Source organism: Pezoporus flaviventris, unplaced genomic scaffold (assembly GCF_033815535.1).
Source record: "Pezoporus flaviventris isolate CSIRO_AGI_PZ_B2104156 unplaced genomic scaffold, CSIRO_AGI_Pfla_v1 ptg000083l, whole genome shotgun sequence".
In the NCBI taxonomy this organism is placed as follows: domain Eukaryota; kingdom Metazoa; phylum Chordata; class Aves; order Psittaciformes; family Psittacidae; genus Pezoporus; species Pezoporus flaviventris.
Window position 1 is genome coordinate 4,921,426 of NW_026892631.1, and position 16,708 is coordinate 4,938,133.

The window sequence follows — 16,708 nt, forward strand, 5'->3', positions numbered from 1 at the left end:
CGCTGATAATTTAGGCAAATAAACGAAGCACTTAAACACACAGAAGCCACGCACACCTTCAGGAATTTACATAGCAAATGTTTCAGAAACTGTGAAAACAAAATTTGGAAGGCACATACATACAGATGTGGCTCTCAGAAACTGCTTTTCCACTGAATTTGTGAATGGTCTTCAACAAATCACAGCTCTGCCTCCATTTCTTTGCAGAGGTATTTAAGATGCTAATAACCCCCCCTTTTTTTGCAACAAGATTTTAAGGCAATATACACAGGTGCCTGGTATCACTGTAGATAAACTTCTCACCAGGAATCATACTATTGAAATATTTACAACCCTCCCAACTTGGAAACAAAAGCACCTTAAACAAAAGGCCTTAAAAAAATTGAGGCAAACCGAAGAAAACATTCTCTCTGGACATCTACATAAAGCTACAGTTCTCGAATGCTAGTTTTAAACAGTTAACCAATTAATGAGCTCAGGTAAGTGGCTTGGCTTTCTTTGGAAGCTCAGCAGCAATTATGAACTGCTTTAATACCACACAAGTATCAGTGGATTAACGTCATGCTTATCTCCATTAAATGAGCGAAGAATTTGGCTTACAAAAGCCTTCCTCCTGTCAGACAGACATCACAGCTTTGTCTCATAGCTGTTAAAACAACGCCTACCACCTCAAGTCTGTAAGGTTTAATGTAGTAAGTGTTTTCCTATACATACAATCTATATCTATGGATAAACACAGCCTTTTAAATGCACATCTGAATTTCTACCTAATAATTTTCCACACACTCATCTTGAAAAACAGACCACTCTCCTTCCTAAAGATCCATTGATGAATCCATACCCATGCCCATATCTAAGCTTTCTGAAGTCTTGATGTACCACTGATGGCTGGTAAATGTGCCTTTCTCTGGAAAGCCTATTTTTCTCTCAAAGAGAAAGAAGCAGCAGGGAAAAATAGCACCTAAGTCCTCAAGTGCCAGGCAGAGAATATGAGACAGGCACTAAGGCACAGAGAGATAAGAGAATCTGGGTTTACTCATCAAGTCCTAAGCTGTGAGGCTCAAAACATCACCAAGAAGCACACTCACAGACTTCAAATATTTCCATTCTGTTTGAACACTCTAAGTGAGACAGGACATCAGGTATTACACAATGCAAAGAGCTACACTGCTTTTATAAACACACACACACACACGAAGGACTCCAAGCCCCTGTGCTAGGTGTTTACGGTCAGCTCAAGACATGCAGTTTGACATGCTTGACCTGGCTTCTCTTTAAGCTAATGAAAATTCTGCCAGTAGCTTTTAGTGGGATGGTGGCAGGGATGTTACTGAAAGTAATAATCAGCATACCGACAAGAAATCCTTGTAGCTTTGCCAAAATGACTCTATTTACCATCTTCCACGTCCTGCAAGTTTCCTATGCCACTTCCCATAGCTAATGGTTTTGTAGCCCTGACACTTGAAGAGGGCTGAGAACAACCTTTGCACCCTGTCACTGTAAGAACATATGATCTCACATGCCAGGGCAGAGGGGAAAATACAGAGAGAACGGGAGAAGGTGTGCCTAAAAGAAACTGAAAATCTCAAGTAAGTGGAAAAGCAAGTGGTAAACTAACATTAGCAGAAGTGCCATGAAAACCTATCCCATCACAACATTTTCTTCAGTGCTTTAGAATCAGTGGGATAACATCAAAAACACTTTATTTTACTAATGAAAATACTTGCCCCAAACAAGTGCATTAATTTGATCTAACCAGATCTGACAGTGCCTTTTAGGGAAAATGGTTTCCTTAAACTGAAAAAGGACAAAATTTTTAAAGAAACTAAAATTAAAAGGAAATTCCCAAAAGATGGAACCCTTTTCTGAAAGGAAAGGCACATGGCAAAAAGCACTGCTCTTTTAGAGAGAGAATAACATTTGTTTAACTCCTAGGTTTTAAAACGTGGAATCAAGTTTTGCTGAGCACAGGCACTCCTCACTAAGAATTGTCAGTTAACATTCTACTTCTTCATTAAGGTGAGAAGGGGAAAAGCAAAACAAAGCACAAGATCACATGGAACAAAGTTAGACAAGTTTTGAGTACTAATATGGCAGTTTACTGTCACTGAAAGGTTCTAGTGCCGCTGATTCAGCATGTTTTAGAACTGAATGTATTGAGGATTTAGAGACCATCAATGCACAGCAACATACCATGTAGTCTCTTCCCCAGAAAGAGACATTCCGGGTGTTAACACGAGCTCAGGCAGTATGCACTCAATGGCACATTTATACAGATATTCACTGCAGTAGCTATGTCACTAGAAGCGACTGGTTCCCCGAACATCATCTCTCAAGTCAAAGGACCAAGTTAACTAACCAAAAAATACAAAGTTAACAAAATAATACACACCAGCTATAGTAATTTGCACCATACACCATTTTCTCATAGTAACCTTCACTCTGCTGAGTGCCTGCTTTTCAGAGTCTGCATTATCATAAACAGAGACATCAAGCCATTTCTTACTTTCAGAAAAATACTAGAGTATAAAGAATACAAAAAAGCCAACTTACCAAAAATACTGAGCTAAAAAAATATAACGAATTTGCCTAAATTTGTTTTAAGAGTTAAATTATGACTTTTTCAAAGATACACAGGTTTAGAAATACATCTTTCATTAGCTGAAAGTGGTTGCTAGCTATGAAGGTAAAAATAACCAATACTGGGGGTGGAGTGATCCAGCAAAATAAAGCATCTTAGGACAGAAGCAGCACAGCTAAGTGATAAAGATTTTCTCTGCAAATTTCTATTTGCGTAGGAAGTGGCTTCTGCAATTTCCCTCTAACATATCAGATCACAGCAAAAACAAGTCTCTTTTGTGTCAGTCCCACCGAAACCATAAAAGGATCCTTTTAAATTATCACAAAATAGAACGACGTCAAGTGTTTTCTAGAAGTTGGGGGAAATAGAACAAAACTATTCCAAGCCTGTTAATGTAAGAATCCTTGTCTTGCAGTTACAAAACACACAAGGAAAACTGTTTAAAGGCACTGACTGATACTATGCCAAATACCACAAAACACACAAATACACCAACACTTTCTTTTTCCAAGGAATTGCCATCACCAAAATTAGACAGCTATTTTGAAGACCCTTATTCACAATTAAAAAGGTTCTCTCTGTAAGAAGAAAAGTTGCAGTAACAGTTACAGAAACAAAAAGGCTCACTGAATTTCTCCATCAAGTATTTATCAGAAAAAGCTGGTAATGTCAAAATTGGGTTCAAAATTGTAGCTGCCTTCTACATTAGAGGGAATCCAAGAGGCAGCCTCAAACTTGGAGCATAGGAGCTACCAAGACCTGGGCTGTCACAGTCTTAGCCCCCCTCCTTTTGTACCAACATTAGTACAATCCCTTCACACAACAGGATCAACAGATTTCAATGTTTTTGCAGTGTTAGTTTTCGACTGGATTATGCCCCTCTGCTCATGGTAAGCACCAGCAAACCAGAGATGAGTGGATTTAGCCAATCTTAAGACACCATCAAGTCAGCTCCCACCCAAGACAAAACCAGCAAGTTACCATTAAAATACCAACTTCTGCTTTCCTCCTCCTGTTATTACTGTGTATCCTGCAATACATTCAAACACCACAGTGCTTTATTTACAAAAGGCAGTGTGGTAAAGGTGAAAGAGCTTTAACAAGCAAGAGCAGGAAATACCTTGCGTCCCCACAGCACAAGTGACATTTTCACAAATCGCTTTGCAGTCACGTAACTAAAATCATTGTCACCCTTCCTATCACAACTTCATTTTAGTTTAAAGTATTAAAATGACAAAGCTACACTCTCACTTAAGTTTCTTCTTACTTAGACTACACGAGTAAATCAGATCACAGCTTTTTACTCACAGCCAGAACAAACAGCCCAAGGTCCCAGCTCCACAAGAACTTAAAAGTAGCAATGATTCATGTTAGTAAATTAATTGATATGTACTGGATCTAATAGGAAATACATGGAGCGTTTACAGAAAACGCTGTGTGGATGAACCTGTAGGTAAAGCCTGTGTGTATTTCTCACACAGATGATGACTTTTTGTAACCATTCTCCACACAAAACCTATCTGTTATGAACTTGACCAATAAAATAATGAAAGCTTAAGGGTTACTGGGGAGAACAAAGGAAAAAACACCAGTCCGAATCCAAAAGCCAAGATTTGGGCCATGGGAAGATGAGACTGACACATGGCTATCCACATCCTATTTGAAAGACAAACTAAGACCCTGCTTGAATGAAACGTAACAGAATTGAAATGGGGAAGAGAAGGAGGCTTAGATAAGTACATCGAAGCTTTACTTCGGAACAACCTTACCTGTGAAAAGCACAGAGAAAGCAAAGGAGAAAGAGCTCAGAAATGAAGACCTGTGGGCTCTTCACCACAGCTGAGGACTCCTCACAAGCAGGAGAGCCCCACAAGCCTAAAGTAAGTTGGGAGTTCAAGATGAAAAGGATGAAGCAAGGGCAATAGTGAGATGCAACACTGGAAATAAATAAATAAATAAACCTGTTGCTCTTGTACCCTCCACTCTGAGGACAAAGTACTTCCACACTCCCAAGCTAAGGCGGAGTCCTCCAAACCCAGATTTCTGAGACTGAAAAGAAACAAGAGAGCAACCAAGTGTTGCTGGCCCAATTCCACAATGACTGAAGGAAAAGTAATGAGTTATTAACATGGACAGATGCTTTCCCCCCCCTCCCCTTTCAAATGCCACTCTAAACTCACCTAATCCTTCTACAAAAAGAATGACCACGCATTTCAACTAAATTGCTGAACAAAATACATTCTAAAAGTTCAGGGGATTCCCTCCAAATGGCCTACAAAATACTGCAGCTCCTAACAGCTAGAAGTTCCACATCAAAACCTTTACAAAGATGCAGAGAGAAGGTGCATTAAGAAGCTGATCCCCAAGAATAAAAAAACAAAAACCCAAACTACAATATTATCTAACAGAACTAATTTAAATCAAACTGGAAGTCTGGATACGGATAAGGAAGAATTATGAAACACAAAGTCTTAGGAGTCTGGCTACACCCCATGTGGATTTTATCCATGGTGACCGCTAGTAAACCTGATTAGGCTGTATTACTAGAAATGAAGCAAACTGACCTGTCTGAAAGAAGATTTTTGCCGCTATTATTAAGCCTAATGTCATGTTTCAACTATAGGAAATAAAAATCTTGTGGTTAACAAAAGATTGCACATGACTGACCTAAATCACTTGCATTTTTTAAAGATTTTAGTCCACATTAGTGGCATTCCCAAGCTTAATGAGGATTTTAGGAAAAATAATGTGTTGAGGTAAGTTACACCAGAGCAGAACAAAATATTCTAGCTGTTCAGCCAGAATAAGAAAATCAAATTAAATAAGTACAAATGTTTATGGAAGGAATGCCTGCTTTGCCAAAAGATAAAACTGAAGTTGGCCGTTGACTTTGTCTCTGCTATCCACTGCACCTTTTTTGCCAGGTTTTGCAGCTTGGCAACTGGATCTAATTGCTTCTGGAAGCTTTCTGTGCAGATGGAGATGGTACATTTTTTTTTTTTTTTTTTACAGGATAAAAAGTAATTAAGGATGCTGTGAATGTGTTAATATTTTGCAAAGGCACATCCAGGATAAATTTCCTGTGTTCACTTTTAGAAATAATATGGGAAAGACCAGGACAGTAGTCTGCATCTACTTTGCATTTGCAAATTCCATATGTGCAATTTATTCACAATAAAATTGCCCAGAGGAGCTGTGGCTGCCCCATCCCTGACAGTGATGGGATTTACCTGGCAGTGAAGGCCAGGTTGGATGGGACTTAGAGCAAGCCGGTCTAGTGGAAGGTGTCCCTGCCTGTGGCAGGGGGTCGAAACCAGATCATCTTCAAGGTCCCTTCCAACCCAAAACATTCTGTGATTTTATGATTCTCTTGATCTTCGCCAACAAATATATGTATGTCAAAATATTAAACTATACTGGCCTAAATAAGCTCACTGCTTTTATAGCACCATATCCTTTGTTCAGCCAACTGGGAACTAATAATATGCTACAGGTTATAAAAAAGTATGTCAGTAAAGTTCAGGAAAGAAGGGCCAAACTATAAGGAAGGAGTTTAATCAGGTACACACGTGCATAGGGTCATACACTACAGAGATGAAAAGCTCAAACACACCTTCACCAGTCCATGTTAACATTTATGATCATCCCACAGGTAAACTATTGGATTAACCCGGTAACATGAAATGTCTCGGTAACCACGAATTTACTGTATTGTCATGAGGTTTATAACACCCACTGAGCAGACTAACTCATATAATTGTATTTCTCCATTTGCTTCCATTAGACCAAAGAATGCTAGGAATTTCTGTACAGAATAAAGGCATTCCTAAAATTCCAGAAAATGAAGTATTAGTTAGCTTTCTAAGCAAGACTTACTCCTTTGCAATAGAAAGGACTGACAGAAGTCAGTCAACCTAAATACACAAGACCCAAAGCCTGAATACCTCCAAATATCCCAAACACAAAAGAACAAGAACAACAACAACAACAAACACATTAATTTTAAGTAAAATTAAGTTTAAAACATTTGGTGTACTCTAAACACGTTAAGAAGCATATGTGCTACAATGGGTTAACCCCTCACTCTACTGGAAACTGGCTTTAACCCTAATGCAAATCAAGTAGAATTAACTGGAGGGTCTCGCAGCTCATTTGATCACATCAGAACTGTTGATAAACAGAGGAAGCCAATTACCTAAGTTTAAGACAAGAATAAAAACTGAAATAAATGCAGGGGAGGTCACAGTTCAGAAGGTATAGAAGTTAAACACAGAGCTACCTAAAATTAAGGTCCGCACAGGCAACCATTCTCCTACGTTCTTCCCTTTCTTTTTCAATTAATTTGGTGTAAAACTGTATCTTTTCGAAAACTCTTGACATAATATCCTGAAACATGGAGATGTGAAGGTCATTTCTATTTGACAGCATTAAGAAACCTCTTTCACCTTAATCATAAGAAGTATTTCAGTGTCAGCTGCAGCTATGTAAAAGAAACAATTCACATCAAACAATGACAGAAATTTGTGCATCATTGCACAATGACTTCTACATAGATGGATTCCCCCATACCTCCATAAACTGCAGCCAAAACAACAAAACAACTCACAATTAGGCACATGCTTAAACACATTCAGTGGCCTTGACAAGCAGGATGCTCATTCCTTCCCAAGATGAATTTAGTAACTGGTTTTGCTTATGTCAGACCACAAAATATTCCCAGTTTTATGACTATAATAAGGAAGAAAAAAAGATATTTCCTATTTTTTTTGTCTTGAAAAATGTATTTCTAACGGTTTAGACAGTACTAAAGTTAGCAGTAAGTACCAAAGTCTACTTTAAAAAAAGGAACACTTAAAGATGTTGAATGCTAAGTCTTTCACTGCTATCTCTGCTAACAACAGGACCTAAATGAAGGATTATTAACAGTCTGTTTTAAAAACAAAATATAAGCAGCTCATAGGTGAAAATGCCTGTGATTTCCTTCATGCCCTACAGAAGAAAAACACAGAAGAGGTGCAGGAATCTAGAAGCAAGATTTTGGTTTCTTTTGTTACTGGTATTTAAAAACAAACCCAGCTCAAAAATGGGCATACCATTTTTCTTAAGAAAAAATATAAGACTGCTAAAAATATAGAAAACCTCTCCATAACTCCGTCTTGAAAAAAATGGTTTCATCAGTTTTGAGTGTCCAGCCTATGACCATATCAGCACTTCATAAACACCACAATATTTCAGTTCTACTAGAGGTGCAACAAGAACAATTTAATCCATCTTCCAAAGCCTCTTTTAGTAGATTAAAAAAAACAACATAAAAACCACTAAAGGACAGCTTATACTTTTCCTACAAGAGAGCAGATTCAGTAAAATCACTGACCTCACTGTACTACTAGTAGTGCCCTCCATCTTCCCTTCCCTACAGCTCCATGCATTTTGAAGTTTATTCTAGTTTTCTTTCAATGCACCCTAAATAACAGTGTTCTACTTTCTTTTTAAAAAATCAATTCAGATTTGAAGCCATTCTAAAAGAGGTTTTCCCAGAACATAAACACCTTTAAAAGTTTCTTTCTATCACTATATTTTTCTTTTAAGTTCAGCTTATCAGCCTTTGGTACCTCCCTCACAGTCTTGTGTCACTGCAGCAACTCATACACACAGAGAAAAGAAAAAGAAAACTGCTTGGAATTCTCGACAGTTTTGGTAATCTCCAGTTGCTGTATTTAGACAGTCCCCTTTCTAAATCACAAATACAAATACCAATAGAGATAAAAATGAAAACTAGCATCAAATACACAGAACAAGCCAACTCTAAATGTTCCGTTTCCTTCTCATCGTCTCAAAACGCACCGTGATTTAACCCACCAATCCCAAATACCCTGGTTGTTTCCATGGCTGTCTTTGCATATGAAATACCTATGTAAACTAAACAACAAAATCAAATCATCTTATTTGCATGTCAGTAAACTATTAACATATAAAAATAGGGAAAGCAAGTATATTTTCACTGTAAGCCAAAACAGGATTGCAGAAGTAATGCAGATTCTAAATCATAAAGTAATTAATCTGACACTTCAAACCAATCTAATGTAATTTCAAGCACCTCAAAAAGACTGAAAACTTATAAAAATGCAAAACTCAACTTCACATTGCAGAGACCTTCCCATCTCCACTTGCTGAATTCGACTTGCAATATCAAACCAGAACACGAGATGAACCACCAGTTCAAATGCTCAACTGCTTTACCTAGTTTCATTTTTTAATATATTATAGATCTAGATAACAACTTCATAAAATAGTCCTAAATCATCCAAGGACTAGGACATGAAGCTTCTTACTTCCCCTAAATATAGCAGCAGTCACATGGCTGTCACTAAGACCACATTAGCCTTTCCATGCTAGAACCTCCTAAACCTTTACCCCCCAAAACGTAGACTACGCTATGAATATTCAGTCTTACATGATATATACACAGCATGTAACAATGCGGACTTAGAACAGCTTAAAGAAAAATACACAACCACGTACACCCTGCCAAAAAACATGCCTCCAAATCCCCACAAAACTAACAGTGGCACCTCAAAACTGCACCACTGAAAAGCAGGAAAAAAATTGCTTGCTGTTGTGCTCAACAAGAGGCTGTGATCACCAAACAGCTATTTATTAGCCTTTTCTTATAGCTAACTACATAAATAAATCTTACTTGCTTCTAGAAAGAATAATTTTCAAAAGCAGTTTAAGCTTAAGATGATGAACATTTCCCAAGGGAAAATTTGTACTTGGCACTTTGGGAATGCACAAACATACAAGTTCATGCCATTCCAAGACCAGTTCCAACAATTTCAGATTGCACTCTTCACAGTAATACAGCAAACTTGTGGATGGTTGGTATAAACCCACAAAATGTCTTTCCAAGACTGCAGCCAACTGGCACCCACCAGCAGATACACAGGGCAGCAAGTTTTAGTTCACTGATGGCAAAAATAAATTCAATACACACTGTAAACGTGTACATTCAAGATTAAGAGTGCTGCACATACAGCAGCTTTCAAAACTCCCTGGTGTAACACCGGTGGCATTTTCCCTACTGTTCAAATAGGGAAGCTGAAAAAAAACAGTTGAAAGCACTTTAACATTGAGTCACTGAGAGAGGCAGGGGCAGAGCCTATGATTTCTGGCTGCCAGCCTTCCACTTCTGCCACTACCCAGCATGTCTCCGACTTTAAAACCACATATAACCTCTTTCTAATCAACCACTTGCACTGTTTCCCCTTCTGCGGGGAGAGATATGCAAGGTCATGATCATATCAAAGAGCAAGGTACGCTTAGTAACTTCACTGCACTGAAAGGTATGCCACCTCTGTAAGAACCTGATTTTGCCACCCCCCTGACCTCAACAGAAGTGCCAGAGACCCCCAGTTTCACCAGGAGGGCTGACTTTCAGGAGAGACAATTCACGTGTTCGCAGGATAAAGACATCATTCACACAGACACTTTAGTGGCAGGTACTAGAAACTGTTGCTCTTATATTTCACCTCACAAACCCTCTTGAAAAACCTCTCGGGGTAGAACTCCAGAGAGCAGAGCAGGGGACTCAGGCAACCTGGCCCTGAAAATGGGAGGAACTGGTCTCGTCTGAAGCGCAAGAGTCCTGCTAAGGTACACTTGGAGCATGAGAGCAGAAAAGTAGCAGGAAAAATAGGCCAGCAAGAAACCTTATTCCAGCTTTTCCAAAACAGCGTATTATTTCCAGCAGCAGCCTGTCAAGTTTGTGACAAAAACCTTTGGCTACTGTCAGAGCCTTTATAACAATGCATTTACCCATCAACCACCCACCACTGAACACACCAGCACCCAATACAATGGGTCCTGAACACACCCTTACTAATATCTTATTGATATGGTTAACTTTTGTTTTAATTATTATCTACAGGTTATCAGCTGGCTAGATCTGCTGCAGACTACACTAGGTTCCTGCATACAAAACACTCTTGGAGCCACCACATCTTCCTAGTATTTCACAGCTTCTGTGTGCCAGTGACAGTTTTAGAGGGAAGATTCTTCAGAAGTACTTTTAATTACTATTTCCTCCTTAGCTAGAAGGCATTAATTATAGCCTGTTCCTCCAGATAATAAGAAAACAAAGACCAGTGCAATATGAACAGTAAGAGAAACTTAATTACTGAGTCAGATGTCCTTTAGATGTCAGTATGACTACAGAGAGGAGCAGGAAAATAAAACACACACATCAGCCTCAAGTTGCTAGATCAGTTATCAAAACAACGTCTTTCCTCACTGACTTCATAACAAAGAGCTGGACCAGCTAATTAATCAAATGCCTGTTACATGCTTCAAAAATGTGCTTTCTTTTTAATAAAGGAGGCTTGCTGATGTATTTATTACGAAGCAAACGGGGTAAGTGGTTCTGCATGCAAATGCAGAAGTGCAGCATGACTTTGAAGTTTGAAGGTCAGATACAGTAACCGTTCTCATGGAGATTCTTATGTCAGACTGCATCTTCTGTTTCGCATCTATGCTTAAGGAGGAGGAATAAAACAAATTCCAAAGAAATATATAGAGACAACCAGTTCTGTGACACCTTAAGAAGAACTGGAACACTATCATTCACCTATTTCCATTTAAAAAAAAATCTGCAAATACCCTACCTCCCCAAAATAAAGAAAGAAAACGGGAAGAGTCCTGGAGGGCACACCATTTCATTCTGCTTTGCAACTTTGTTTTCCTCATCAGGAAAAATCAAACTAATTAAGTCAGCAATGATTTTATGTTAAAGAAGAGAACACAATTTTCTCCATTTCCACAGACATTACAAACCCACATCCTTTAAGAGAGCTGGAGGGGTTTCCTGTTGATCAACACCTTTTTTTTTTTAAGCAGTATAGATTTGACTGCAGATGCAAATCAAAGGATCGTGTCCTGATCTTTTTCCAGGCATTAGAGAATTTATCCCTCATCCTTCTATATTCCAAACAACTTCAGGATACAAAACTCAACAGCTGGGCCTGAAGGCAAACAAATATGCCTCATATACCAGAGTCTGATCCATGTCATAAAAGAAAGGAAAAGAAAATAACGTGTTTTACATGCATATTTCAAAGATGAATAACCAATATGGATTTCTTTTTAGCACCACAACCACATTTTAATACAGTAAAACTGATAACAGCTCCCAGTAAAACACCGACTTATAAACAATCCCCTCTTACACATAACAGAGGCATTATACAAAGGAGACAGGAAGATGGACGGATGTACACAGAATAAACACATTCAAACTTACCCCACTCTAGATACTCAAGGATGTTCTTCTCTCTTCTCAGAGGGGAGTTATTACATTCATCATAAAGGCAGATGAGTATATCCAGCAAGGTTTCCACACTGAAGCATTGCCCATTAGTCTGAGTTGGTCCATCCAAAATAAACTGCTCCAACTGCTTCAAACGCACTTCTCCAGACATGGTTGTTTCAGTTTGCATTGGGGTTTCTTGTTTTAATGATTATTATTACTTTGCCAAAAAAAAAAAAAAAAAAAAAGAACCACAACAAAAAAATATAAAAAAAATATTTTGAGGGTTTTGTTGCTTAAAAAGACAACAACAGTATTCTTACCAAGTGTCAAACTGTGGTGGTGCTTGATTTCCAGCCCACCTCTGTGTTCCCAACCTGAACCTAAACCCTTGTGAGTTTCAAACACACACATATAGGGTGTGCATCTCTGTATGCATAATTTCTAAGAGAACAGTTACCCTAATATATATATATATATGGTTAATGAGGAGCAAAAAATGTATATGGCCGCTCCTGGTGCTTTAATAATAACAGCACTCAAATTCAGCCAGGACTGACTGACACCGATTTCACCGTGCGCGCACAGGCAGACACGCTTCTATACCCAAAAAACAGAAAGGTCTTCTCCTTCATTCGAAAGGCAGCTCATGCAGAGCGATCCTGAGGGGAGCCCCACCGCAGCCTTCAAGTGCAACAGCCCCCTTCGGCCCGCACCGGCGCCTCACCTCCCACAAGGGATGGGGAGAGAAAAAACCCTATGTATTTAGGTGTTTATCTACGCGAAAGGAAGGAGAAAACAGGGCGCACACCGGCGGGGAGGGAGGCAGGGGGAAAGGGAGGAAGGGAAGGAGGAGGGGGCCGCGCAGCCCCACCGCCGCCTCCCCCGGCCCCGGCCGCGGCCCCGGGCAGCCCCTCCGCGGCCACCGCGCCCGCCGTGGGGGTGGGGCGCAGGCCCCCCCGGCCGCCCCTCCTCAGGGCGCAGCCACGTCCTGCCCCGGCCAGCGTTTCCCTTCCTCCTCCTCCTGCTCCTTACCGAGTCTCCTTTTAAGGCTTTTCAGTGATTCAAAAAAACTAAAGTCTTCATCGTCGCGCCCTTCTCCGCTGCGCCAAGGGGCGGCAGGCGGGACGCGCGTCCCGACACACCGGCACGGCCGCGGGGCCGCTGGGAAGCGCTCCGAGCCCTGTCAAATCCTTCCCATGGCTGCTGCTGCTGCTGCTGCTGCTGCTGCGGCGGCGGAGGAGACGGCGCTCTCCTTCTTCTCCTCCAACCTCCGGGTGCGCGTCTCGGGCCGGAGGGAAAGCGCCGGCGTCCCCGCTCCGGCCCGGCAGGCCCCGGCTTCACTCCCGGCAGCGAGATGCTCTCCCGGCTTCGCCCCGCCGGGCAAAGGGCATCCTCCCGCGGTGTGTGTGTGTGGGTGTATGTGTGTGTGTGAGTGCGTGCGCGAGGCGGCGGGGAGGGATAACGCCGGTGCCCTCCCTCTCTCCCTCCGCTTCCTCGCCCTCCTCTCCCCCGCCGCTCCCTCCTTCCCTCCCGCGGTCACACGCGGCAGCCGCCGCCGCCGCCGAGCTCGCAGCAGCCCAACATGGCGGCGGGGGGCGGGGGGGGGGGGGAAGAGAGCCGCCGCCGAACGCCGCCGCAGCGCGGGGAGCCGAGCCCGGGGCCGCCGCTACTGATGGGATTGAGGGGAGGAGGGGGTGCTGCAGCAGGGAATGCAGGGATACGGGCGGGACGAGGCGGAGGGGAGGGCGGGAGAGAAGGAGGCCGGCGCGCAGCGCAACGCGGAGCCCAGCGGGTTGGGTTGGGCTGGGCTGGGCTGGGCTGGGCTGCCCCGGACCGACCCAACCGGCCAGGGTGGAGGTCCCGCTGGGACCTTCTACCGCGCTGAGGGGAGCTACCTCTCAGCCTCGGCCTTCAGCCGCCGCAGTTCACCCTCCGCGGGCAGCCCCTGCCCGGTTCCCCTCAGCTGGCCCAACACCGTGGGCAGCCCCCGGCCCAGCTTCCCCTCAGCCGGCCCGCCGGCTCCTTTCCCTATCAGTTATGTCTCCCATTAGAAAACACGGCCTCATTAAGGGGGTGGTTACACGCAGGGTGAGCGCAGAGCTCCAGGTGTGAACACAGACGCCTCATGCTTCGAGGACTGAAAACATGACGGAAAACACCGCGGTCCATAGCGGTTACATCGCACCCGGAGCTCGCCATGCCACACACCGGGGAATGAGGTTGTTGGGTGTTGAGGCGGGGTGGGAAATGGCAGCTACGCGGCAGCATGTGGTGGCAGTTTTCCTCTGGAAAGGTGTAAGGGATGCGGTGCTGCGTTTAGCTGCCACGGGGGATTAAATACCATCTGTAAGTTAACCTGTAGCTGCAGTTGGTTCTCCTTCAGAAGTCCCCTGAATGGGGAGGAAGGCAGCGCAGCTCCCAGCGGTCACTGGCCAGGGGTGAAGTGGAATATTCTCCCTAAACTCCACTGAGTGATGCTGCTGGAGCCCTGGGCAGGGAAACAGCTCTGGCACCTGCTTCCTCAGTTCAGTAACCAACAGAGCACCTTCAGCTGGGTTTTGCCATAGCAAGCACCTATATAATGCATTTTCTTCAACAGGCCTTTTCACCAGGTTTTAGTTTTTTGATATAAAAGCTCAACAGTGTTACATAGCCATAAAAATGAACTATGCAGTTAAGCAGAAGTCCCAATGCTTTGCTCAGAGCTGCTCAGCTATATCTAAACTGTCTGATGTGAAGCTAGAGAGGACAGTTGCTCCTGCCCAGTGAGAGTGAAGAGGCAGAGCAGATGAGAGATGGGGCTGGGAAGAGCCTGATTTCTATCTCTGAGCGTGGGAAGAGGACCCACCAGCTTGGGCAACAGGCTTTGAAGGAAGAAACTCTCCTGCCAATTCTTGGTGAATAAAGAAATGTGCAGAGAATAATGCTAAAAGGTTTTTATGCAGAAACCCTCCAAGAAGTGTTACTAGGAACTACTAAAAGTGTAAGTGACCTTGTGATGGGTAGAAGATAGGATGAAACTGAAAACATAAAGACAGGGAAAGGGTTCCATCCCCATGCTGGGGTACACCCTTGGTGTGATGAGAGCACTACCCAAGGATCTGAGGTGCTGCTGGTCTACTGAAGCTTTCATTGAACAAGTCCCCCTGTGGTGGGAGCCCGCTCCGAAGCTGTGGCACACAGGCAGTTTTACAGCAAGATGGAGGTATTTCCTGCTGGTTCTCCGCTGAACTTGTGGAGGTCGGGATTGAAGCTGGGGGTGGGGGATGCCTGATGACAGCAATAAAAATGAATTGCTAATGCCAGGGTAGGTGGACCAGATCAGATAGCATTTCCTATAGGGGCTGGAGACACGTCAGCCAAGTTCATCCTGAACATACATTAACCATTAATAGCATTGCAGGGGGAAAAAGGAGACAAAGAGTTAAAGAGTCCTTGGACTTTGGCACCACTTGGTAGGGAAGTGAGCTAAAGAACCGCTGCCAGAGATATGATGGGTGTGGATATTTCACTTATTTACTTATGTTACTGTGTTTTCCTCAGCCAACAATAAAGTCTTTCCTTGTTTTGATTGCGGACCAAGTATTTGCAAACAAGGAAGGATACCTAGCAAAGGCACTCACTTTCCCTATATTGCTGGTTTTAAAGCCAAACCCTTGTTTCTGTCAGCACCAGTTGACAGAAGTTGCACATCAAGCCAGTTCTTTTCAGCATGCTTTCAGCTCCAGTGAGGCTACAAGAGGCACACGACACATTTTTCTGTTAAAACCGTGCCATATAAGGTGCAGTTGAACACAAAAAAACAGGAACTATTTGTTCTCTGATCATTTGATCAGAGTCCAAAAATATCTAGGCGGTCCCTGTGACAAGTGATGATACACCCACTGGGCTGTAGTCAGCCGTCCTGTCACAGAAGCTGTGAGGAACAGGTAATACCAACAATGACTAGCGGCGTTTTTATTTGCTGGGAATTATCTACATACCAGATGAATAATTCTCACAACACCCCCATGAGATGGAAACATATTTCCCTCTGTTCTATAGGAAAGACTGGAAGAGAGAATTTAGTCCAGAATATTTGGAAAACCAACAAAAGAACTTAGTGTAACACTCAGAAAATCCTTCCATCTTGTATGTTCTGTCACTCAGACAGACCATGTCCTAAAAGTGCACCCAAGTTGTGCAAACATACCCCGTATCTTTCATAATTATCATGTGTTTGTTTCAACCCGTTCTTACTGTAATAATATCACTATGCTTCTTGCTGCTTACCTTTACAAATGTTTATGGTACCTAAAAAGTAACTAAAGATAATAAGGAATTTATAGCTTACAGTAAATTAAGCAAGCTGATAGCAACACAGGGAGTAGTGGGGAATGAGGAGGATAAGGCTGAAACAATACAGTTTATGTATTAGCAATGTGTGTGTTGAGTGTTGCAATACTGGATGTTGGTATAATAGAATAAACAGCCTTTTCTCTCCAGGGACATGAGATTTGTTGGTTTGGGTGAAATCTTATATTTACCTGGTTTTGGCACACAAACCATTTCTAAAGTCGAGTGGGATCCCATATGTGTCCCAGCAGGTGAATAAATGCTTGTGACTCAAGAGTGATGCTTATGTGTTGACAGAATTTTGCATCCAGGCTTTTCTGTTGTCCAGAACTGCACTCTGTAGACACAGGTCGTTTGTACTGACCTTGTAGTTCATCTCCCAAGGAAAATTTGGACAGCACTCTGTACAAAACAAGTACTGGCACCCAACTCAGTGAACGTGTGTTTGATACTTGCTGGTACTGTTTGGAAAGGGGCCCTACAGCTGT

At 42.4% G+C, this 16,708-nt stretch overlaps 1 protein-coding gene across 9 annotated transcripts in view; it reads right to left on the reverse strand.

Moving 5' to 3' along the window:
* Positions 1-13,328, reverse strand: part of CDC42BPA (CDC42 binding protein kinase alpha) — a 176,021-nt gene extending 162,693 nt beyond the window's left edge. For all 9 annotated transcript variants that reach the window (XM_061475223.1, XM_061475226.1, XM_061475225.1 and 6 more), the window contains exons 1-2: positions 12,918-13,328; positions 11,877-12,102 (exon numbers count right to left, since the gene is read on the reverse strand). In XM_061475223.1, coding sequence (XP_061331207.1) covers positions 11,877-12,072 — 196 coding nt within the window. In that variant the 5' untranslated portion in view covers positions 12,073-12,102; positions 12,918-13,328. The remainder of the gene's footprint in view (positions 1-11,876; positions 12,103-12,917) is intronic.
* Positions 13,329-16,708: the final 3,380 nt, after the last annotated feature.